The sequence below is a fragment of the Ursus americanus genome, chromosome 1 (assembly GCF_024610735.1).
Source record: "Ursus americanus isolate L20-20 chromosome 1, mUrsAme1.1.p, whole genome shotgun sequence".
Classification (NCBI taxonomy): domain Eukaryota; kingdom Metazoa; phylum Chordata; class Mammalia; order Carnivora; family Ursidae; genus Ursus; species Ursus americanus.
The window spans coordinates 46,471,003-46,497,208 of record NC_142127.1 but is presented as its reverse complement, the minus strand read 5'-3'; the positions used below and the strand labels follow the sequence as shown (position 1 = coordinate 46,497,208).

Below are 26,206 nucleotides of genomic sequence, written 5' to 3'. Positions count from 1 at the left end.
TACCTCCTGCTTTATTCATTGAAAGTTCCTGCAATGATGCTTACAAATTGCTTGTGAGAGTATAAATTGGTACAACTTAGATGAAGGGGAACTTGACAATATCTATAAAAATTGCAAATGCATTTATCCTTTGACCAAGCAACTTACTTCTAGAAGTTTATTTTCATACTCATGTATTTGCAAAATGATATAAGAACAAGGTTATTCATTGAGCATTGTTTATAATAGTGAAAGACCAGAAACAATCTGTTCATAGAATGGGAACTGGTTAAAAAAAGGATATCGCAGACAATGGAATACTATGTAGCTATAATAAAAAGAATGAGAAAGCTCGCTATGAACCAATAGGGAGAAATTCCAAGGTATATTATTAAAAGAAAAGGCAAGGTGCAGAACAATGGATACAGTATGCTACATTTGTATTAAACAGGCTTAAGAAACGATGTGTGTATATTTGCTGATAGATGCATGAAGCATCTTGGGAAGGATGCACAAAAAGCCTATATCATTGAGGGGGACCAGGTAGTTGAGTGACAAGAGTAGGAGGCCTAGTTTTTACAGAATACCCTATTGTATCTTTTGGATTTTAAACCATGTAATGGTATCACCTATTTTAAAATATAACTATTCTGCCTGAGCCCTGTAGACATTTGCCTTTATGATATAATATATACCTACAATGAGAAATAAGGGTTTGTACTTATCAAATTTAGGAGTGTGGTTTTTTTGTTGGAGTGGTTTTTTGTTGTTGTTATTTTGAGGATTGAAGGGTTTTTTTTTGTTTGTGTTTTTTCTAAGGACTTTTTTTTTTTTTTTTTTTAGAGAGTGTGAGCTGGGGCAGGGGACAGGGTGATGCAGAGGAAGAGAGAGAGAGAATACCAAGCAGACCCCGCACTGGGTGCAGAGCCCAACCTGGGGCTTAATCCCAGGATCCTGAGATCATGCCCTGAGCTGAAATCAAGAGCCAGACCCTCAACCACCTGAGCCACCCAGGCGCCCCAGGATTAACAGGGTTGTTAATAAGAGTTATCGAAGGTAGCTTGGGTCTTAAAGCTGTTACTCTCAAGTTTTAAACATTTCCTCTATAAAGTTGCACAGATTCAGTTTCTGGCTTTAAATCATACCTATTTTCAGCTTCTCTGAAATCAAGAATATCCTGTGCCATATCAATTAAAGTAAATGTACTTTCAATTAAAGGTGTTAAGTATGAGTCTGAAAAGATTAATTCTTTATAAAAGGATGACCTTCAGTAGTTAGATCCAATTAGGCATTTTTCCAACTATATTTCAACCTGATGAGACAAGTCTACTACTCACAATCAATCACTGTGATCTTTTCAAAGGCAAGTATTTTAGGTTCAGAGTCGTAAAAGAAGGACTTGACTAGGCAACCTCCCTAACTCGAGCCATAGTTGATGTAGAGATGATGGGTACTGGTTATTACTTCTGTGGTATTAATACTTAATGAGGATGTACGTGATGATACTCTGGGTACAGTTCTTATACCTCTCTTCTTATGGCCTTAGTAGGACAAACTAATTTAGACAAGACTGACCAAAAGAAAGACAGGAAAAGAACAGTGACCTAAATTAGCATCAAATCAAATTCCTTTTCGTTTTTTCCTCCTCCTGTCATTTTATTATTTAAATACACTATAAATACTTGCTTTCCTAGTGATCTTTTTTTTCCCCCCTTACTGGACTGTTCTAGTTCAACTTTTGTTGATACATAGCACGTAAAACCAAGGCTATTAAATAAATAATGCTTGCTGATCTTTTTATGGTAATGTGAAAAATCTTGAGGAATAGTGTTTTCGCTCAAAAGTGAAAGGAATTGCGCTTTTCTGTATTTGCATTCGGTATTTCCAATGTAGAATTGTTGGTCCTCAGTCTGCCACTCAATTTGTAAACTTGGAAAGGCCATTGAATGTGCTCATCAACAAATAGTACCTACTCTGCGTATCTCAAAGATTGATTGCTGGAATCAAATGAGATTTGATTCATGAGATTTTATATCAGTGTTTCTTAAAGTGGGGTCCTATGATCCTGGGTGGGGGGTGGTCCTTGAGTCCCTTTCAAGCAGCCCATGAGGTCAAACTATTTTATACAATAACAAGAAATTATGTGCCTTTTTCACTCTCATTATTTCAACATTTAGAGTGGAATTTTCCAGCAGCAGGCAACATGATACGTGATATTGCAGCAGATTGACTATAGAAGCAAAAATAGGAATCCATCTATCTTAAGCCAGACATTATAGAGGTTTACAAAAAAGAAGTTTGAGAACTGCTGATGTATATGAAAGCACTGTGTAAATGTGTGGTGACTGGCAGATAAACAAGGCCACAGGCAAACAGCCCTTCCGCTGTAGGCACTGATTGCTCAGGGTCTGCCCCAGCTCCAGGACGGGGTCACTTAGTCTGGCGTCCAAGATGATCTCTGAGCCGTCTTCCGTTGTCTGCAATTCCATGTGTTAGTCCTATGTCTACTTCTTTAGAGTCGGAGTGCACAATTTTCAGTCCTCGGTCTCGAAAAGCAGATGTTAAAAGAAGCCCAGCTTTAACTGTTGCCATTCTTCTCCACCCCCTCCCCTGCCCCATCCCATTCTAACTCTGAGAGGAATAGTGACAGTCAAGGTGGGGACACCTGGGAAAGGATGCACGGTGGTTCAAAGCTCTTATGACTGTGGCCTGGGCTTGGGCATCTCTTGAATTCCTGACCCTTATTTTTCTGCTTGTGCGAAAGTGCAGACAGGCCAGATTCTCTAGGCATGGAAGAAGGACTTTTTCCAAATCGGTACCTTGCCTTTGTCATTTTTCTGGGCCTCCTGCCTTTAGTGTGGAAGGATGTCCTAGCACCTGAAGAACCAGCCTCAGGCTGGGGACCAAAAAGGGTCCAGAGACTGGTGGCGTCATGATGTGAGCACTGTATATAGAGACCAGGAGATACTACCCAGGGTCTTTAGAGTCCCAAACTGGAGAACTAAACAGGATTTGATCAGACTCTTCTGGCACCCGAAGGAGGCTGTTTGGGATGGGTATTCAGACCATGTCTGTCTCTGTCTTGGACCCTTGGTAGCTGAGCAAATAGTTGACTGTTTGTAGAAATTACCATTTCCTGTTTCCTACTGCAGTTATGGTATTTTTATTAACGTTAATTGTAGCATCTGTTGAGTTACTCATAATATTTTAGTGTTCTTATGAGAATTTAAAACCATTCTAATTATAACTCACTGCCCTATATCATTTCTTGAAATTAGTATGAATGGAAAACTCATATCTTAGGTATTTGCTTGTCCCATATTTCCCTAGTATCAGTTTTTGGATTGAATATACATATATACTTATATATTACAGTTTTATGTAAGCATTTTGTATTTTTAAAAAGTTTATTCAGTGGATAATTTCACAACATTCAGGGGGTCCCCCTCTATGTAGATAAATTTTTTTTAAAGATTTTATTTATTTATTTGATAGAGCACAAGCCAGGGGGAGTGGTAGGCAGAGGGTGAGGGAGAAGCAGGCTCCCCACTGAGCAAGGAGCCTGATGCGGGGCTCGATCCCAGGACCCTTGGATCATGACCTGAGCCGTAGGCAGACACTTAACCCACTGAGCCACCCAGGTGCCCCATAGATAAAATTTTTAATAACAAAATACATATCCTTTTCTGGGCATTTTGTTGCATGATTAATATACAATGTTGTCATAAACTTCATCCTAGAGATTATCTTTCCTGTTTCACTTTGAAAAATAATTGATGAAATACTGTTTTCAGGAAAGATGAAAAATATATCAAATATTATTTATTCTAGACTAAAATCTGAAATTTTTAATTATGGAATTTAAGGTTATTGATTTAGTGTAGATCTTATGAAAGGACATTTTATTTTTGGAATTTTGTGAAATAAACGTACTTATATAAGGTAAATTTAGTCAGTTAAATATCTCTATTATTGTCATAACTATCTCTTGTGTTTGATGAAGTACTCAGAGGTAAACCCAAAACTGTAAATGCTGTCTACATGTTAGTAGCATCTTGTAGAAATTAGAATACATTTAGTTTGATTCAACTGTACTTCATTGGATTGTAATGTGCTATGTGTTATGTATTTCAGAAATTCCAGAAAGGAACTTAATGACATACGGTTTGAGTTTACTCCAGGAAGAGGTGAGTTTTAATTGAAATTAGTATTTTATTGCTGCAAAGAGCATTGAAGAAATTGATTAAAAGTGTGTGGTGATAATTTGCTATTCAAAACTGCTTTCTCTAAAAATGAAGAAAGGAGGATGAAGGGAAGGGAGGGAGAGCGGAAGGATTTGCAGTAATTGGGGGGAATCCAAACTGGACCCGTACTGACTACATGAATTCCTGTGACATGCTGCATAGTTTATATACACATACACATGAAATATGTTAGCTCGACCATGAAAAGAAATGTTGGCGTGGTGACGCAGGGCCTAAAGGACCCTGTGACGAGTGTACGGAGTAGCATAGAGCAGTCCTAGTGAGAGGGGAGCAACAAATAAGATGTCACACCGAAAAGTGCTGTACTTGCCCTTCTACCCTCATCCACAGAGCTTGGTAGGAACCTTGCCATTCTCGCAGCTTCAAGGCTGGACTGCTTGCCTTCTCAGCTCCTGGATGCCTGGAGTCTGTAGAACCCGGCTTCATTTCCTGGTATATTTAGCGCTTGACCAAGTGCCTGCTATGCAGGAGAATCTCAAGTAATTTTGGTTAATTAATGGATAAATAACATATATGAACAGGCTTTGGAGTCCATAAGATTCGTAGTTAAGCAAAAATTGCTATTTCCACTCTTTAGTTTATAACCAGAACAACCCAAATAGGTGAGTATCAGATGCTAATGCTGAGACTTCTTGTTGTCCCTGACCTCTGGTTTCAGATATTTGAATACATGGAAGTAGCCTCGATATCTATATTGACAATCTTCTAAAATACATTATATTATTAAAATACAACACATTAGGCTCATACATTGGAATATGTTAATATACATTAAGCTAATAACACTCTAATTATTTTATGTAGTAGAGCTCCCTTTAAATTTTGATTTGATTAAATAAATCATATTTGCTAAAATTTTGAAAATCTGAAGTTTTCTAGTGTGATATCTGGTCAAGGGGTTACCTGCTTCAACCTCCCTGCTATTAGAAATGTAAGAAGACCCAAAGTCAGACGTGTTCAGGAGCTAGAGCAAACAGTGGGGACTTCAGGAAACCAGACAGTTCTGTCTGTTCACGTTCAGTTTTAAAAAAACAACAAAACCTCTGCTGGCCAAACAGAACATGTTTCTGGGCCAAATGTGGGCATTGACTCACTGGCCCTGATGTCTAGTCTCCTGCCAGCATAAAGATTTAATGATTCCCAGTATATTTGAATTAAAGTAACATATGAAGTACTTGTTATAAAATAGAGGCAAGTAAGGCCCTGATAAATTTGCTAATTGATCTTTCTTTCTGGGAACATGCACCTTGGGCAGTTTAGAGTCAATCTATGAAATTGTACAATACCAGTTTGTATTATCCGAAAGTGCTCTATTTTGTCATAATATGAGAATATTGACCAGCCAATAGTGTCATAAAATCTAGTAATTATATGATAAATCTTTCAAATACAGTAAGTAAAAGAACAAATTCTCTCAAGGGTGTTTTTTTTTTTCCATCTAATTATCTAAAATTGACAGTGGCAATAGAAATTAATTTGAATTTCAGGAGCTAACAAAGAAATGAATTTCCCAGTTGAGGATTTTGGGAGAGAAGATGGCCCTCTCTGCATCGCCTGGCCCTTTGTGCTGGCTTTGGCAGCCTCGCTTGCCCTTGTGGGTTGAGTCTGCTTTTGTTTCTCAGATAGCAACTGTGGCATCGGCTTCCTGATGATAGCTGGCCTTCCCCGGGCAGTGAGCACGGGCCCTTGGTAACAGAAGCACCATGGATAGATCACCGTCCCTCTGTGATGCTGATGCTGTCTCCATTTCATATGCTGTCTGCACCGGGCATGCAAGTGTAGTGTCTGCTGTATGCACATGTAAACGTGTCGTATGGCACAGAGTGTAGAACACAAACATAGCAGATATTCTCTGTCTTCACTTGAGAGCAGCCCTTTGCATTTATTATGTTGCTATATATTCTGGGAACTAGAGCATATATGATTATATAGGATGATTTAACCCTGTTGACACATTAGGAATGTTAAACAGCTTAAAGAAAAATGTTACCAATTACCTTCCAGTTTCTGTTCTAAACGATCACTGATATATTACAGGCACACAAAGTAACTGGTTAATGGCACACAAACATGGAATGTTTCTCTTTGGGACCAGAAATGGCCAGCATGGCCCTTGTGCAATTTGAATGCGACTCATCCTCCTGATCTTCAGGAGTCCTGAGAATAACAGGCGATGCTGTAAACTTTAATCATCGGGAATGTCCTTTGCTTTGGCACTGTTTTAGGGCTAGCCGGCAATGTGGATTTGCTTGATTATTCCATTTTCAACCACGTTCTGTGAGCCTAGCTCCTCACTCAGGTGTAAGATCTTATTGATACTTTAGAGGCGGTGGTAACACATCCAGATGCTTTAAGAGATGATTAGTCCATAGGAACTCAGTCACTGCCTACTGTGTGCCCTGTGCCTACTAGGTAGACACCTTAGTTCAATACACTTTTTGTAGTGAAGTTTCTGGTGGCATCCAGGAAGATGAGATTATGAGCCCACAATGTTCCAGTCGACTTCATAAAGCTACAGTGCATGCAGAGTAGAGCCTCTCACCCTAGATTCCATGCTAAGGCATCAGTTTATCCCTGAGAGAATTTTATAAGGTGTATTTTTGTACTTCCAAGAGTAAGGACAAGCCCCAACATAAGCCCACCTTATATGGAATCTCACAGTCGAGAAAGATTCCTTTTTCTTTTCCATTTCCTTCATGTTATTCCATGTCATTCATGATAAAATGGGATGAGTAAAATGATGCAATACCACAATGTCTCTGGATGTACAAAGAATATACAGTGGCTCTCAAATGTTTTATTCGAGATCCTGGAAATTGGGCCACGTATGAAAGGGCAAAGGAGAGTGCTCTAGAGCACGACCTATATTTCCGATGATCTTTGGCTGAGCAGCGGCATCATGGCTACCGCTGATGGAGTAATTACTATGTGTCAGACACGGGGCTAAGCACGTTAACGGCCACAGATCTGAAAGATAATTTTACCGTCAGTGACACGCTCCCACATGCGCACGCACACTCTGAGGGCAGCCTTAGGTGTAGCAAACTGCAATTCAATTTAGATGCGTGTTTGTTCAGCAGCCATACTTTGAGGTGCTCCCTGGCTTTAGAAGGCGCTCGAGCCAAACCTCCTTCCAGGTTATTACCAGCTGCTGAGCCAGTTTCTTCTTACCCAGCTGTAGTTCTGGACGTTTGTGATAATGTCAGAAGGCCGTGGGGACCATGTCCTCTCCCTTGTAAAAACATAGGGGTTCATAATGGTTCTTTTGAGCACATTGCCATTTATCAGTTTCTCTTTACAAAGTCTTCGAACAGACTTCTCACTTATTACCATGTTCATTCATAACCTTTCAGTTAAGTGATTTTGGTTATATTCACTTGCTACAGCCTGTTCAGTCCCATCTTTATGAGATTTCTACCTACTGTCACTTATCATTGAGAAACTGCATTCTTTTATTCAGCCACATTTTCTAAGAGAATGAATCCGTTGCTATCAAATGATCAATGTCATGTTAAAGGAGTTTCTTAATAGCATAAATTTGAATAGCACATCTTAATAGTCCAACAAGCTCAAAGGCTGTTTGTACCAAATAAAAGGTTGTGTCAAGTGCTGCCTGTTCAACCTTTGCCATAAATTCTGACTCAGTAGCTACTAATGATAGAAAAGGATTGATGATGGCCGGAATTAACCTTGGCAAGAAAGAAAAGCAGTGTCATTGGGACCCGTTATGAGCTAACTTACAGAGGTACATTTGAGGATTAAGTCAGGTGGTAGCCAAAGGGCAAATGTTTTTTGGTTCACCAAAAATGAAATAATAATTTTGTATAACCTCTGTTGAATAAATACCAAGATGCAAAGTATATATGGCAAAATATATTTTACATTGCCTCTGATTTTTCCTTCTGATAGAATCTGAATTGTTGAATTAAAACACGCGTGGGTGATTTTTGTAAATGAAAGCTATCTTTTACATTGTACTGGGTTGTTGATTTTTATTTTATGGTTACTAACGCATATTCATTTCACATTTGGACAGATACAGCAGATGGCGTATCTCAGGAGCTCTTCTCTGCCGGCTTGGTTGATGGTCATGATGTGGTTATAGGTAAATCATTTTTTAGTACACAGTGTCATTTTGTTGATCCATCAAATGGAAATGCATTTAGAAACAGGTTTTCATAAAGGAATAATTTCCTCTGGAGTTTTGAAAATTTCTTGAATTCTTTTATGTGGAAGAAGCATATATGAGTCATATTTAATTTTCTTTTTTAGAAAGCTCTTAATGTAATTCTCTCGCATTTAATAAGAACTTCACTTATTAGAAATATAACAAAGAGCCTAGAAGATCCAAAAGTCCACGACATAGCAAAAATGCAATACTATAAATTCCATGCACCAAAGTACAGGAATCTCCTAGGTCCTTTGTCAGAGTTCTCTGTTCTTTCTTTGGGCACAGTTCGAATGAACTTAGATATTAGTTTTCCCAGCCATTCACAAGATTCATCACAAAGTCTTATGGTTGGATGGGACTTAGAGATCATGCAGGCCAGTTCTTGCATTGTATGGACAAGGACGTGAATGCCTAAAGGGATTCCATGGGTTGTCTGGGGCCACGCAGCTGGGTTGGGGCAGAGACACTTCACTCTGCGCACGGGGCTCTAGTTCTTCTGCTTTTAGGATGCAGAGATAGCTGATGGGTCAGGGGAGCCTGCTAGACACAGATGTGCTGTCAGGAGCAGGGCATGACTGGCCGCCTCCCCAAAGGCCGCGGGAGGCAGAGAAACTGTAAGAGGCAGATGCTGTCATCTAAGAAAAAGTGTAGCCTGGTTCCACCCAGGGTGAGGGTGAGAAGCTCCACACTTCTCGGATAATCCTGAGTTTGTGAAGATTTTATAATGTAGTCGGTCTGTCGCTAGGTATTCCTATTGATGACCCTAAGTAATTAAGACTAGTTTAATATGTTATTAATGTTATCTATGACATGAACTAATTGTATTGTTAGTAATTATCAGGAAAATTAGGGTAATGTGTATTATGATAAAACTTTCTTTAAAAATAATCAAAACTGATGCTTAAATGACTTATATATAATGTAGGGCATTATAAAATGAATTATTTTAGGGATTATCTGAGGTTTTAGTGGGAGATTAGGATTCTGAGTAAAGAATCTATTTGTAATATGCTATTGATATACAAACCGATATGTCATAAATGTGAAGATAGCTTTATAATTAGAAATAATGAAGCTCTTTTTCCTTTTAACTGTGTATGGTATACGTATTGATTTCACAAGGAAGCTCTGACCCCTCTGCCAAGTGTTGCATGTTATAAAGCGATAGAGACATATTTTAAAGAAAAGTGGCACACACACGCGCGCGCGCGCGCTCACACACACAGACAGGTGTGTGTGTTTTCTTTGTGTATTCTGTCTCTCACACATTGCTTTATCTTGTGAGATCCCATGGCCAGCTGAATTCTTACCAAAATGTTCAGCCCAAAAGCGAGGGGGAGTTGAGCAATGAGGGCAGCTGAGCTTTGGTGTCCACCGTAAACTCCATCTCAGAATTCTTGATATACAGTCCCTTGATATACATAGATACTCTTATTCTCATTAGAAAAAGTGAGCCCACACCTTCGTGTTGTACTTGACCTGACAAAATAAGGAGAAAGTTAACGGCTTGATCAAGATGCCTTGTAAGGTGTGTTTTCCTTAGCAAGAACTGTGGTCCATACACGAAGCAGCCTGAATTAAAAATAAGTAAAGATAATAACGTAAAAAAACCTTCTTTTAAAAACTTACTAATTAATGTCCGTTATTGGGCAAGAAGTTAAGGATGAAATAGTCTTTTGAGTTGAGTTGATCCTGGCCGGTGGTAGGGAACATGAAGATTAAGAGACAGTCATGGAAAGATACTAGGTCACATCTTTTTGTAAGCATGGGCTTGCTTCATACCTTCAGTCAAATTTAGTGTACTACTTTTTTTTTTTTTTTTGCCCCAGGCTTAGCTGAATCTGAACTAAAGGATTTTTGGTTGTTGAGTTTTTTAAAGGTGGAAATTGGGGCATAATTCCTGTACAGCTTACTGTGTTTTAAATACAATATGAGAAAGCTTCTATTTTTTTCATACTTTAATTACTTATTCTGCCAAAAATTTTTGATTTTGCCTTTGTTCCCCGTCTTGGAGCTGAAGTGTAGGGTGTTGGAATTAGACCAAGCATACAATTCCTCCTTCTCTGATAGCAGAGAAATGCCTTACAGGGATATGACAGCTATGAGTTACAGGGTTTGTGTATTTTATTTGATTATCTCATCAATTCCATAAGGTAGAAAGGACAGGTTTTTAATCCATATTTAATGGGTGTAAAACGGAGGTGAAAAGAAGTTTCTGGGATGTTGTAACTTGTCATGGTCTTTGAACTTGGCTTTTATGACTCCAAGCTCAGAGCCTAACCCTTCTCTGTGTACAATCGGTTCAGTGTCTTCAGCCTTGAAAAGTAGATCCAGATCCTTTTAAATGATGGGTGTTTGTGTCTTCTGCGGGGCCAGGGAGGGGGGGGGCGGCGAGCAAATAACATATTGTTACTTGTTTTTCATCAGTAGTTGATTTATATTTTAATTGCAGACTATTTGATAAACAGATATAAAGTGTGTAATTCTGTCTCCCTGAGCCTGTCCCAGCAGCTCTGTGCTTTCTCCTTTATCCTCTGCTTCCCTCTTTACATTTTTATTTCTCGAATCTTACAGGAAGCCCTCTTTACCCCTCCGCCAACTACAGCTATTTCTCCACCCCTTTACAGCTAAACTCCTCAAAAGAATTGCCCCTGACTGTAATCCCTTTTCTCCCTCTGTCTCCTGAACCCACTGCAGTCAGGCCTTTGACCCCCTCCGCTCACCCTGCACCTTTGCGAACCTGCCCCTGAGGAAGGCTCCCACCCGCGCAGGATCTGTCTAAGCAGAGGTGGGCATGGCTGGAACGGAGTGAGCCGGAGGCTGGAGGGAGGGTCCCATCCGTTCCTTGGTTCCTCAACCTGGTTGGTTCGCTCTCAGTCCTCCCCCTACGTGGCACCTCAGCAGCGCTGGGCTGAGTTGACTGTGTCTTCCTCCATGAGAGCTTTTGCCGTTTGGTTTTTAAGATTCCATTCTTGGTTCTCGTACCTTATTGGTGTTTCCTTCTCAGTCTTTTTCACGGGTTGCTCCTCATCCCTCTGACCTGTAATACTAACATGCTCAAGGACTCAAGTTGGATTGTGCTCTCTGTTCTGTAGTAATCACTCACTCCCTTGGTGATCTCCTCTAGTTTCATGGTATTAATGTTTTCCTTTTCTAATTCCCAAATGTGTATCTCCAGCCCAGACCTCTCCTTTGAATTCCAGACTCCTGTCCAGCTCCCTTTGGGGCATCTTCCCAGGGAAGGCTGGTAGCACCATGGGTTTCTTAACATCAAAATCCAGCCCCTGCTCTTTCCTCCCAGCCTGCCCCTCCCACTTCCCCTGGCCCTGCTCCCTGGGTTGATGTCCTCTCCATTCAGGTGCTCCAGCCAAAAACCTGCCTTGGCCTTGACTCTTTCTCTCCTACCAGACGTCCAGTCTATCCAAACGTACCCAAGATCCGGCCATTGAATTCCCATCTTGTTTCCCATCCTGTTTCAAACCTCTCTCATCTCTCAGTTGAACTGCTGTATTCATCTCACTGCTGGTCTGCCTGCTTCTGTCTGTGCCTCCATTCCGCCTGTACCCATCACAGTAGCCAGAGACATGCACGTACACAGTAAGCCAGATGCAAAGGGCCACGTGTAGTGTGGTTCCGTTTATATGAAATGACCAAGATATGCAAATCCATGGAGTCAGAAAGTATATGAGTATTTGCCAGGGCCTGAGGAGGACGGGATAAGGGGAGTGACTGCTAATGGGTACAGGGTTTCTTTTTGGGGTGATGAAGTTGTTCTGGAATTAGAAGTGGTAATGGTTGCACAACCTTGTGACTATACTAAAAGCCACTGAATTGTGCACTTTAAAAGGGTGAATTTTATGATATGTGACTTATATCTCAAAAAAAAAAAAAGATCACATTAATGCTTTTAATAAAAACTCTTTGAATGGTTTTTCCATCCTAGATCTCAGTGGCTTACAGTCCCTTGCATGATCTGTCCCCTGTCACTTCTCATACTTCATCCCTCACTTCTCTCCCCCTTGCTCATTCCACCCCAGCCATACTGGCTTTTGTTCTTGCTTTTCCTTCTGCCGGGACACTCCTTCCCGAAGTACACTGTCTACCTCCTAGATCTTAAATACTGCCTCTCAAAGGGGCCTTCCTTGACCAGCCTACTTAAAATTGCAACCCATCTGCCACCCTCCACCCCCCTTCCTCATTTAATCCTTTGACCCAGTCTCTCTGGGTGTAATAGGCTGTCTGTTTCATTTATTTAGTTAACTACATAGGATTTTCCCTGGGGCATAAGTTTCTTAAAGGCCAGGATTTTTATCTGTTTTGTTAACTGCTATGCTCCAACTGTCCCAAACTTTGTACTTCATATAGTTGGCACTCTAGAAACACTTGTTAGAGATCAACAAATACCATTTTTAAATACACAGGTATCTCATAACATTTACTTCAGAAACAAGGTATTTTGAGCATAGGATCCTAGTATTTTAAGAATCTTACTTTTGCGAGTGCAGAATTCAAGTAGCATTTTAGAAATATGAAATATGTTCAACTTGACAACTGTACAAAAAAAAAAAAAAGTAGTCCATTTCAGCTTAGACTGTTGGCCTCTAGAGGTTTGAATGATTTGTGTATTTTTCCATCTTCTGTAATAGAAAGCAGCTAACATTTAAATAGATTAAAAATCTTTTTTTCCCCTTTGGAATTTTCTCTTGAATTAGAGTAAATGCTTAGGGCAACATAAAAAAAAGAAAGAAAGAAAAACCCTGAAAGAAGCAATAGTATATGTTATGGAGCAGTAAATGTTACGACTTTTACTATAATGTAGCAAACATACGTTACAACAAATCTTCAGCACCCAGCTTCGGGGTAATCTGCCTGTAGCGTGGGAACCTTTACAAACCACGGTTTGGATTGAAGAAGGAACGGTGTAGTGACATGGAGTGATTGCTTTTGTGCAGAGGTGCAGAGATTAAATGTACTGTGTGTATGCTGAAATCATAAACCCGCTTCCGTTGTGCTGAAATGGAGCAGTACCTTAGGCAAGAAACAGGAGACATTTTTAGGCCTCAAGTCAGTGGAAACTGATAGGACTGGCAAGGCTTCCTGGGGGAGTTTTGGTTTAAAAAAATAAGTTAACTTCGTAAGATGGAAAAGCCTGTGATCTGCGTGTATAAATTTGCATGCCTTGCCTGGCTGGGATAGCTGATAAATCAAAATAGACCAGATCTGAGTCCCCATTTCAGTTGTTTCAAAGAGGGATCCCAAGGATTACTGATAGTGAGGCAGCAGAAAAACTTGTTTCCTTTGCCTTCTAGTTGAAAAACTGCTGATCGGAAGTTTTCTCTGCAATAGCAGCACAGGGGAGGGGGGAAAACAAAAAACAAAAAACTCCAACTCATGTACAAAAGACAACAAAAGTTCTGAATTTTGTTGAGGCCTTGTGATACGTGATATCTTTGAGTCTCCTTTGAACGAGTGTTGGAACCTCAGCAGTAGAAGGAACGCCAATGGGTGTGTGAAGCTAGCCAGTGGTCCGTCCTGCTCAGCAGCTCCTACGAAAGTCCGATCCAGGGGCCTGGGTTCCACCGTGAGTGAACGCTGGGCGAGGTAGCTGCCAGGCAGCTGCCTTCTGGAAAAATGCCTGCTGACTGTTTTTTGCCGGGTTTTTATACCATTTCCTGGCTTTTAGCTACACCACACACACACACACACACACACACACACACACACACATACATACATATACACATATATAATTTTTTTCCCCTTTAAGTGGAGTATAGAACCAGCTGTTGGAATTTCTGTTTCCTGAGAAGGGAGCTGTCTTCCTGCATTCATTTGTACAATTTCCTGTGGTGGAGATGGAGCCTAGCTGACTTCGTTATCACTGCACTAGAAGCTGATATTTAGCTATATAGATTCTCAGAGCTCTCTCAGCAGACTTGTGGACATACTGTTTATGGCCCTGGAGTGCTCTTTTCCTGCACACGAGAATCCTGTTCACAACCTGTCTGCCCTTCAAGGTACACCATAAATGCCAACTCCACGAAGGCTCTCTGCTGCTTGCCTCCTCCCTAACAGATTCGGGGGGGACAGCTTTTCCTTGTGAACGCCGGAGACCTGTACTTTACCACGTTTAGGGACATGGGGCTTTCTTCCTGCTGTACTTCCTGGTACCTGCTTTCTCTTTGTCTGGAGGTTAAAAGTGCCTTTACGGCAAGGCGTGTCTTCTGTTTTATCGCATCTGTGCCGTTCTTGCCACACTTAGGCACTTAGGAAATACGCCTATGGATACGTGAATACACTTAATTGCATTTGGCAGACTTAATGCTGGAATAGCCCCTGGATTGATAATTTGAACAATCCAAATATTGTACCTTCTCAAAACTGAAGAGTAATTCACCATAACTGATGTTTTCCTAATTCTCTGCCCTTCACCTTTTTCTCTTTCATAAGAATTGACTTTTCATGTAACTTTTGGGAAAGAAATACAATTGGTCTAGAAGGCCTTTTTTCTTCTTATACTTGTTGAAGCCGCAGTGTTTGTCTCAAAGCACGCACCCTGAGATGTCCTTATCACTCTTATCTTCGGTGCTTATTAAAAATGCACATTTCTCGGTTTCAGTCTAGAGCCACAGAATCTGGAATCTTGGGCTTCTGAGTGTAGAAATTTGCATTTCTGAGTTAGAAATTTGCTAACAAGCACGCCAGGTAATTGCTATCCTCAGTAGGATCTCATGGCTGCTGCTTTGGTTTCTGCTTGTAGTAACCTTGGGAGACTTTTAGCTTATTGCATCATCTGTGTCTTTTTTCAATCTCACTGGTCTCTGTTGCTTTCCTGCCTTATTTGATTCTCTTCTCCTTTTTAAGAGTCTGTTTTAAAACTGTGCCAGTTAACTTTTTTAAATTGAGTGTTTTATAAATGGCATAGATGTGTGGAGATACCTCATTGGTATAAATTTTTACCATCATGAGTCAGTACAGTTTTTATTAAACTACAGCCGTTCAGGATGCCGTCGGTCCTCCTGGTGGCCTTCAGCTTCTGCACTTCTAGGTCATGGCAAAGTATCTTTAGGCTCCAGAGTGTGCAAGCAGAACCTTTGCTTGTCCGTGAGCAGATAGTTGGGTGTGTGAGGCTCTTTGTTCCCCAGCTGTAGCCCGGGATAGTACCCTGTGCTGAGTGAGTTGGGCTTTCTTGAGCAGCAGTGTGCTTTTACAGCGAAAGTCTGGGGAAAGCGTGAGCATATTCTCTTATACTCAGTTCAGTGATGATGCTGTGATGTTTACTGATGTTGAAATTCAGTAAAGGAAAACTTCCGTTAAAAAAATATTGTCTCTATTATACAACTGGACTATGATTTTAAAGTGGTGACAGATAATAAAAAAGGAAGAAAACTCCTTAAGCCCTTTCTGGGTTTTCAACAGGCTTGGGGTTAGTTGAATGATGTCAATAAATACAGTTGAGTGATTCCTGATTAAAAGTTGTCTGTATGTTAAGTTTAACAGTCTAGGGAATTAAGGACTGTAAGTGGCTTGGGAGAACTATACTGATTGCTTTCCTTATATATATTTACCAGAAATAAATGTTGAGTGGTTTAATATGGCACAGGGTTACCATTTTCAGGAACACACCACACTACAAATTTGATTGTAGCTCACTGCTCCTGGTTTCCCAACCATCTTTTTTTTTTCTTTTAAAAAAATCTCTATTGAGGTATCATTCCCAATATAGGAAAAGTTCTTTTAACATGAAAAATTAGTATACAGAAATTACTTAAAAATATTTACAAGTCTTAAACGGGTCTATCGAATATAAAAGTATGATGCTTTCAGATGAATGACTACCATTTCTAGCTGAATTAAAATACTCAGAAATGAGCAGTTTGGAAAGGGCTGTTTGCTCTAGCAGTGCTGGAAACAGGTCTGTATAAATGTGCAGAGCACATACACACTTTCGACATTAATTTAGTCACAGACCTAAGTTAATGTATTTTTAAGTTTGATTGCAACAGAAAGACAGACTGAAGTAAAATATAATTCTTACTTTAACAGTATAATTTTTATAGTTTGGTGACTATACCCCTCCCCCCTAAAATTCAGGGAATTAAACGGAAGAAACATTTTCTTAGGAAACCAAGTCAGAAAATAAAATGAGCTGCCCAATGAATGATGAAATTCATTGTCAGCCCCACCCACCCCCTCTGCTTACTTATCTGCAAATTCTAATGCGAAGTGATGGACATTCCAGAGATAAGGGTTGGCCAGACTTATTGTTTATAAAGATGTTCTGATTTAGGATGGAGGGGGCAATTTAAAATGACCTTTCAGGGGTACCTGGGTGGCTCAGCCGGTTGAACGTCTGCCTTGGGCTCAGATCATGATCCCAGGGTACTGGGATTGAGCCCCGAGTTGGCCTCTCAGCTCAGCAGGGAGTCTGCTTCTTCCTCCGCACCCCCACCATGCTTGCACTCTCTGTCTCTTTCTCTCTCTGAAATAAATTTTTTAAAAATCTTAAAAAAAAATTACCTTTCAAAGTATGGGCAAATGTTATTTCCAGGAACTTCTAGAAAAGCATAAAGTAACACCTTAATTTCCCCAAAGGTGTTCTCAGTTTCTGTATTACATGATTATGAATTAGTGCAGCAGTAAACCACACCGTAAGCCCTAATTTTCTAATTAACTGTGTCACTTTTTATTTGGTTAGTTGTGGATCCTTTTTAAAACCGCTGATACAATAGACTCCAGTTAAGATCTCTACTTAATTTCACTTAAATGAAACGAGAGCTTGCAAGTGGATTAGTCTTAGATATTCACTAAGTTAGCAGAGTCTTGCTTTTTTCAATTCCTTTAAATTGTCCTGCTTTAATTTATGTTAATCTATATTTTAACTCTAGAATCCAATATGCCTGAGGATTACGTTCAATCCAGCCAAACTTTCTGACTGTAGAATTACAATAAATTCCCAAATAACCAGTCCCTCCTTGTAGTGAGAATACCTTTCTGGTGAAAGTAAAATAGGCTTATTCTCGTGCAGGAAACCTAGTCTTTCTAGTATTTTTTTTTTTTTAAACACTACCAGGTGTGTGGGGTTTAAATTAAATGGCTCTTTTCCTAACAGTCTGCCCTCTTAGATTGATCTGTCTATAGCCAGAGTGAGTGAGTGAGAGAGGGAGGGAGGGAGAGAGAAAGTGTGTGTGTGTGTGTGTGTGTGTGTGTTCACCCACTTCAGAAATCTCTGGGCCCACATGAATTTTAATGATTCCATCAATAGTACAGTATTGTAGATACTTGAACATGCCCAGTTGTGCTTGTTAATAGATTGACAGGCAAATCTCCTAATCCCAAACCAAATCTCTATTTTTTTTCACTCTACTAACTGAGATGAAAGAGAAGATACTGCCTCCTAATTTCTTATATAACAGAAAATAGAACTTGTTTACCCAATCAAAAGTTTTAAAGCCAAGAAAGAAAATTAGGTCAACGTTTTTGACGCAATGTGGGTTTCTCATCACTATTTTCAGCTTCATGTCTAATTATAATCTTAAGTTTGATCCTGTAGCTTGCATTTGCTTACCATTTTTTAAAAACAAAGAAGACCTTCTTGCCAAACCCAAGAAAACCTAATTTTTCTTCTTGCACTCCTTACATTGAGTATCCAAAAGGTATGTAGGAATGTTTTCACCCCAGATTCATTTTAAGATCAGGAGAGACCTTGACTCGCCACATTCACACTTTTCCCATTGACATTTGTGCCCGATTATGTTCCTGAGCTAATATTCGTCAGAAGTAGCCACTGTACAGTGGAAGCCGTGGCAAGCATTCCATAAGTGCAGGTTTTCCTGGAGGATTTCATGTCTGCTGAGACATAGAAACATCGAGTAGGAATTTGTAGTGAGGAAAGCATTTGAATAACCTTGGGTGCAAACTCACGGCCTGGCTCTACAGCCCTTCTGGCCCAGGTACACTGTGGCAGACCGCAAAGAAGGAGCTGCCCATTAGACTGAGGAGTAAGATTCCTTTTTTGGCCTAACTTTTTAATAACAAAATACCTTAATCTTCACCCTTAGGGAACCTGGTCAGCCTTAAGAGGTTTGTTACTTGAAATGAGAACATCCCATTCAAAGTATCTTTTCAGTAATAGACCCCCAGGAGGACTAATTTATAACAGATTTTGAGACTTCTTACCAGATTGTGATTGTTAGCTGGGTCTTTAGAAACTCGATATGTTCATGACTCTCTTCACTGGATGAATGGATCTGGGGTCAGAATTTTGCCAGCTGTCTGCATTTTTTCATCTGCCTGAAATATGCAAGGTCAGAAGGACGAGAGAGGGCTTCCAAATTGCTTAGGCTCTAACCTTGCTTTCCTTCCCCAGCAGCTATCAATTTCTCGCATAGTTTTCTTCATGCTTTGCTTCTCATTCTTGTAGTTGTCACTGGAACTGAGTGGTGAGTTGAGAATGGCATGCACTGGGAATTTAACGTCTCATAGAGAAGTAGAATACAGATTAGAGGACATGATTTGGACAGTACTATATTTGGGAAACATAAAAATGTTATAGATTGTTTCTGATTAATGGGCTTCTCAGCCCCTGACATGGTAGGCTTGCTGGAGCTCTCAGGATTTCTTTTTAAAGAAGTTGGCTTTGTTACTTAGTGCTCATGAAAATTGTTATCAGGTAAGGAATGATTATGAGACATTTTTGATATTTTTTTAGGATGGATTTTTTTTTAATGTCAAAAACACAGAACTTTATACTTAAAATAACTCTGAGCCATGCTTTCTATAGTTAATTAGCAATAATTAAATATAACAGCTCAGGCTTCTTGGCATAATCTGAAATATCCATGTACTTCAAATGTCTGCAGACTGAAGAGTTGTTAGCCAATAAGAACAGATATTCCCCTGGGATATTACCAGGAGTCCCCAAAGGGCTGTGTCCCAGGGGTCCTTAAATCACTTTGTCAGTGATGGTTACCATGTAGTGAGCTCACTGGCTTCCCCTTGTTCCCTGCCCAAGAGGCTGACGAGTCCTCGCTGGGATCACCAGCCAGCGTAGGGACCCGGTGCCTGCAACAGAGGTGCTGCTTTCTCAAGGTCCTAGGGTGTTTCCTATTATTGGGCCAGAGGTGCACCTGCTTCCCTGCAAAAGTGGGGACAAGGGCCTCCTGCCACACTTTGTCATCCAGGTCCAGAAGCTGCCCTACTCCGTTCATTCAAGAAGTAGAGCCTCCAGGTAAACAAAACAGTTCTTGTCTCCTTGAAGCTCCTGGGCTAATAGGAGAGGAAGACACAGGTGTAAGTAAAATTACAAATTGCGAGAAGTGCTCTTTTGTGCTCTGTGGAAAGTAATAAACAGGGGTCCTCATTTAGATTCAAGAGCAGACTAAGCCCCTCTGAGGAAGAAACGTGTGAGTGACATCTTCGATTCAGCCTGGCCACAGAGGGCAGAGAGGCACAGCTTATGCAGAGATAATGAACTTGGTGCAAGATGACCATTGTGACCAGATCAGGCGGATGAGGAGAAGGGGACATGAAATAAGGCCAAGCAGGAGGCAGGGGCCAGATAGTGCGAGATCTTGTAAATAGCCGTTCACCAAATGCCTTGTTAAAACCAATTCCTAGCCGTTCCCCTGGCATTGAGTCACTGTGTAGGTAAAGTATAAAACTTGGCACCTTCCCTCCCTTTTTCCTATCAGAGGGCAAATAAATGCGTTCCTCTAGCCTCACTCATTCTGCAGGGAGTCTATTATACCTAGTTTACAGGGGCTCAGATCCCTTTGCTGTCTGGACTTGATTCCCATTCGACCGTGGTATGTGGACCCAGGAGGACAGGACAGGAGCTCTGGAGCACTTGAGAAATAAAGGCTCAAATGATGTTTCAACATTCTGTGTTCATTTAAGTTTGAGGGCATTGAAAAGTGACTTGTAACTTAATGTTCGGGGAGCAGGAGAACCAGAGATGTCTTCCAGTAATTGTGAATCCAATTATTCTATCAAAGGGAAATTAGAAGTTCTAGAAAAGGAAAAAACTTGGGCATTAATTGCAGATATTTGCCTTCCTGTATATTCCCATGGAGAATATTGCCTGAATATTCATAATATTGCCTGAATCTCACACAAATTACGGTGTGGGCTAAGGTAGCTTTATATATACAGTAGAACTATTATCATTATAGTAGAGTACAGAAGACATAAAATATTCATGTTCTTTGGGTTAAAGCAAACTTGCCATTTCAAGTCCATTAATTGCAGTTGAATTTAGCAAATTTTCTTTCTGGGACTGATACTCTAATTACCTAAATTAAAGTAGGCATTCCAGTTAGCCTTACGTCCAGAATGCAGACATAGTAAAATAAGCTCTCGTTTAGCTAACCTTTATCTCGGTGAACTGGATGTGGAGCTGAGACCATGTTTCTTCACACTGTGATTTCTAGAGTGTTTATAAACTAGTAAAGCTGTCTGATTGTCCTGGTCATTCCTGTTTTTACCCTCTCTTTATGGGCTTTATTCTCTACGCAGTACTTTCTAGTAAAGAAAAAAGCTTTCCAAATTTCTGGAGTAGGGGAGTAGAGACAATAAAAACACTGAATGGCATAGAAATCACTACACAGAACTCTGTCCAGGCTCCATTATTATACAGGCTCCATTAACTGACATCTTCAGTAATTATTTAAATAACTGATTGCAGATTGATAGGTTATTGTCTCTGCAGAGGCCTCATGGCTTTCCACATTGTTTACTGATGTTTATGATTTAACGGATCAAACACCCCATCTTATTTCTTAGTCTCTCACCCTGTGAGACACGCAGAGACTGTGTGATGTAGGCAGAGGGCACCAGCTCTCAACTTAGATGCAGATTCAGATCCCAGCTCTGTCGGTGAATGGATGTGACTTAGGGAAGTTTCTTCATCTCTCTAGCCTCAATTTCTTCTTCCCCACGGAGGGACTCACTTAACCCGAGGAGCTGTTAGGAGTCTTAATTTGATTACATGGAAAAGTTAGTGTGCTAGCAGGCAAATGGTGGTTCTTTCCTCTTTCTCTTTTGGACTCCATTCTTCTGGCCCCCTGTCCACTAGACTTCTTCAGTGAGATGCCAGCTGGGGGATGAAAGGCAGCCCTGCGCATTCCCTGACTCTGCTCCTTGGCAGGGAGTGCAGGTAGACACTCCACGTGGGGAAGAAGGACTGCCGCACTTCAGTCTCCTTAGAGTCTGCGATTCTCCGAATGTACTTCTGCCTCGGAACCAGCAGTGGGAGTTGTCGCTCTGGCCCAAGCAGTGCGGGACAGGGTGTAGGGGCAACACCATGCAAACCGACGCTCAGGAAGAGGTAACTGGATAATTGGTCCCACCGAAAAGTTTACTTGTGGTCAGCCTGGGGGTGACTCCAGGGACACCTTCTATAGTTTCTGCCTGTCTCCCTGTGATTGAAGTTGCTCTGTCCTCCTGCTGGGGAGGACATCACACATGTGTGTCTTGCTTGACCCAGAAGAAGGGTCAGGAGAGAAATGTGAATCCCCCTGTCCCAGGGAGGCCTGCCGTTTGAGCTCTGCTTCCATAGGCTACGATCAAGCTCTTTCTCTCTGTGCTTTTGAGTTCCAGTTCTTTCCCCAAAGTCCTACCTCTTTTTCTGATACTTGGCAACAGGAACGCCCATCAGCCAGGGGGAGTTTATATCCCTATCCCAAGGAAGCTCATGCTTCTTTTCCTAAGGGATTGGAGCCATGCTCCTTGGCCTTGATGGGACAACTCAGAAAACATTGCAGTAAGCCTAATATTTCTACAAAGGGATGGGTGACCTCTTGAACTTGACCCATTGAATTCAGTAACGCTCTCAGTTCCCTCGCTAAAATGCACTAGTGAGACCCCACACATCCTCACCAGGAGATAGAGACAATACTCTAGTATTGTCTGCTCCCACCATGTAAATTCTGTGTTAACAAGAGTCTTAAACTTGTTTTCATAGGTTTTCTTCTTATTAAAATTATATCATTCAAATAAATGCTAAGATAGGAGCTCAAAAAGTGAGTTGTTTCTTTAAGAAACAAATGGGATGCTTTGGGAAATCTGATAAAGGCAAATTGTTAAACTGTTGTTAAATTAAATCTGGAACAGAGAACTAAAAAGGTTTATTAAATCTGAGTTCTTTTTTTTTTTTTAAATAGCCTTGGCCCAGTGTCACAAGATTGGTAAATGAACGTACATTGATATGATTTAAGTTAAAGCATTAAATTTGAGATCTATTTGTATCACAGTTTTATGTTTTCCTGCTCAAACTGTCCTTTTATGTTAACCAGTGAGCCTGTATCACTGCCAGTGTTGTCAGATAAGAATATGTCTCCTGTACCTACACACAGGACTGGCAATGCAATTTTCAGGGCAAAATGAACATGTAGGGTCCCTTGTTCTAAAATTAATGAGAAGTTCAAAATGGTCCCAACAGAGGGTTATGGCCGGCACAGAGCCCCTCTGTGCCTGGGGCCCTGTGTGTCTGTCCCTGACCAAGGGGCTGGGACGGAGCAGTGGTGCTTGCAGGTACCCCTTGGCCCTCGGTTTCCAGTGCAAGGAGCTGCTTCTTGTTTGAGGCACCTGCTGTTGCTGAATTTCTGGTTGGGAGGTCTTTATACTGAGCCAAATCCATTCTGCTTTAACCTCTGCCCAATGAAGAACATCTCTAATCCCCTTCGATTATTAATTCAAAGCCCACCTTTATTTCTTCTTCTTAATGAATTTTCTTCAGTGGCTGTATCATTTCTTTAAATCTCCTCCATCTCATCTCTCCTGCTACACTCTCTAGTTTTTCTGGATCCTTCCGTAGAGAAGTGCCCATCCTTATCCTATACAGACACCCAATTCCTAATGGGCTATGGGGGTTCTGAGCTTATACGGGACAGGAATACTACATGTCCACTAATGGCATCAAATGCTGTTTTAGAATTTTAGATAATATAAATACCATTTCTTATACTGAACTTGATAGCAAAGAAAACTCCTTTGTTAAAAAAAATTGTTAAATGTTTTATTACAAAATAATTGAAATTTGCAAAAAAGTATATAAAAGACAATTTGACTCCACATACTTCTTAGGTTTGCTACTGACATATTTGCAGCATATTTCTCCCTGCTGCATCCCTGCTTACAGTCTTTTCTCCAACTGGCTGCTACTTACCCAACTTACTCTGTATTAGTATAGTTGAGTTTTATGACCTGAAGGCCTTAACTTTTCTTCGTTTGGGCCCATACAGAGTGTCTATAGTTTTACTGGAGATTTCCCTCCAGGGAGTTCTAAAACCAACATTCTTTCTGGTATAATTTCCAAGTTTATTAAAATTCTATGAAATGAACCTTGAAAGCATTATGCTAAGTGAAAGCAGCTAGACACAAAAGGTCACATATTATATGATTCCATTTATATGAAATCTCCAGAATAGACAAATCCATAGAGACAGAAAATGGATCAGTGGCTGCTAGGAGCCCGGGGGCGGGGGGGGGGGGGGTGTGTGTGTGGCAGGGATAGGGAGTGACTGCTTAAGGGTATGGGGTTTCCTTTTGGAGTGATGAGAACATCTTGGAACAAGCTATAAGAGGTGGTTACACATTTCCAGTGTACTAAATCACGGAATTGTTCATTTTAAAAAGAGATCCTTTTGTGTTATGTGATTTTGGTCTCAAAAAAAACACAGCCAACTATGAAATATTTAGATATTTGGCATTCAGCATTGTACATAAATATGGAAATCAGTGATGTTGATATTTCTTTACTAGTAACCGTATGATGAGTATTGTTTACTATATACCCAGTCTGAAGTACTTCTATGTCTTGGTAGGCGGGAAGATGGTTATCGACAGTGTAGCAATTCTTGCAGATACATAGTGTATTAAGAGCAAATTAAGTTCCTATAATACTTGAGACTGTGGTTTCATTGTGCTCCTGAAAAATGGGAACGTTCTATAACTTTTTAGTCATGTCTTAGGCACTGGTATGTTCTGTCTTGCCATTCACTTAAGCAGTTCACTGGTTGGTGTAAGACTGTATTCCAGACTGGCAAATGAAAAGTAGTTGGATCAAACCTAGAAAGTTTTCCTTTGGGGAGACTCCAAAGGGGAATGTCTTTTGGACGGAGTCATAAAAATGGCTTTATTTGTATTTAGCCTACTAACATTCATTTCCAAATAAGATACGTCATTCCTAGCAAATTATGGTATTTTAAGAAACTAATAAAAGAGGGAATTTTTTTTTTTGTAGTTTGATGTGTTTTTGTATGGATACAACCAGTGCCTATGAGAAAACCACACTAGGTAAAAGTTGACTCTTAATGTTTTGAAGAATTTGAATGAGAGGAGAAAGTGCATTTTCAGTTGGAGTCATTTAAGCCAAAAGTGACAAAATGGTGAAAATGGTTGAAACAAGGACTTTAGCTCACAGAACTGGATATCCAGAGGAAGTGGGGGCGACTTTCAGGGTTGTTCAGCATCCCAGCGGCATCGGTCAGGGCTGGGGTCTTCCGTCTCTTAGCCCTGTCTCCACAGCTTTGACATTATACCATGGCTCATCCCTTTGGTGTCCTAAGAGGCTTCCAGTGGCAAACAATGCTACATGTTCCCTAATTCACATTTGGCTTTTCATGGTCCTTACTAAGGAGCAAGAAAGGTTCTCTCCTAGGTGCCCCCATCAAGCCTTTCCCCCTTTGTCCTTGAGCCACATGAGCCTGCCACCTGTCCCTAAAACAGACCCATTGGGAGTGGGGGCTGAGATCCCCGTGAACTCATTGTGGGGCATCAGCCACAATGGCCACTGCTGGCCCCACAATAATCTTGTTAAATAGCCTTCCATCTTCTTTTTAAATTGTCTACCTCCTAGGTAGAGAAGCGTCTTCAGAATATTTGTTGTTAGGTTATGCCATGGTCGTGTAACATCCTTTCAAGAGTGCTACTTAGACATGCTATTTGCAGTCCAATTTCAAAAGTGAGGACTATTAAAGAGGAGGAAAACCCAAAATGTGCCTTCATTTCTTTTTTTTTTTTTGTAAAGATTTTATTTATTTATTCAACAGAGAGAGAGACAGCCAGCGAGAGAGGGAACACAAGCAGGGGGAGTGGGAGAGGAAGAAGCAGGCTCATAGAGGAAGAGCCTGATGTGGGGCTCAATCCCAGAACTCCGAGATCACTCCCTGAGCCAAAGGCAGACGCTTAACCGCTGTGCCACCCAGGCGCCCCATCCTTCATTTCTGCTCATATTTCATTGACGAGCATCTCCTACTTGATGGAAGAGCAAAATCGAGTTTGTTTATGCGCTTCTTAAAAATGTTGCATGCTGTATAGGTTTGTTTTTAATAGACAAGCCCTCTTTTAAAGTTAGTGTACTCTTGTGCTTCATTGCTGATTGTGTTGTTTTGTTCCATTTTCTTAACTACATTTAGTATGCAAAATTCAACCTTAATTATCTATTACAGGCTTTCCCCTGACTTTAAGCCATGACTCCTTTTGTTTGAATATGTTAAAAAATAAATCCCAAACTGTGAAAAACTGATTTTTAAAATGACTTTAGTCCACATTTTCGATCTCAAGTCTTAATTTAATCACAGTTCTTGAGGAAATGAACCTAGGCAGCCTTAATTGAATGTCTCTGTGCCTGTGGAATTCTTTTCCTCTGCTGGCACACCAGCATTGAAATCTGTTGAGCTTTAAGTTTTTCTTGCAAAGCCTCTGAACCACATTTTAGTCAATAACTCATCCCACATCCTTTTTTTCTGCTTGGACTCCCAATTCCCGACAGTTCCTTTGGTGTTTTGCT

The 26,206-nt window shown here is 40.6% G+C and overlaps 1 protein-coding gene across 5 annotated transcripts in view; it reads left to right on the top strand.

Moving 5' to 3' along the window:
- STK39 (serine/threonine kinase 39) overlaps positions 1 to 26,206 on the top strand; it is a 439,620-nt gene that overhangs the window by 376,300 nt on the left and 37,114 nt on the right. For all 5 annotated transcript variants that reach the window (XM_045780401.2, XM_045780409.2, XM_045780437.2 and 2 more), the window contains 2 exons: positions 4,114 to 4,166; positions 8,281 to 8,349. In XM_045780401.2, coding sequence (XP_045636357.1) covers positions 4,114 to 4,166; positions 8,281 to 8,349 — 122 coding nt within the window. The remainder of the gene's footprint in view (positions 1 to 4,113; positions 4,167 to 8,280; positions 8,350 to 26,206) is intronic.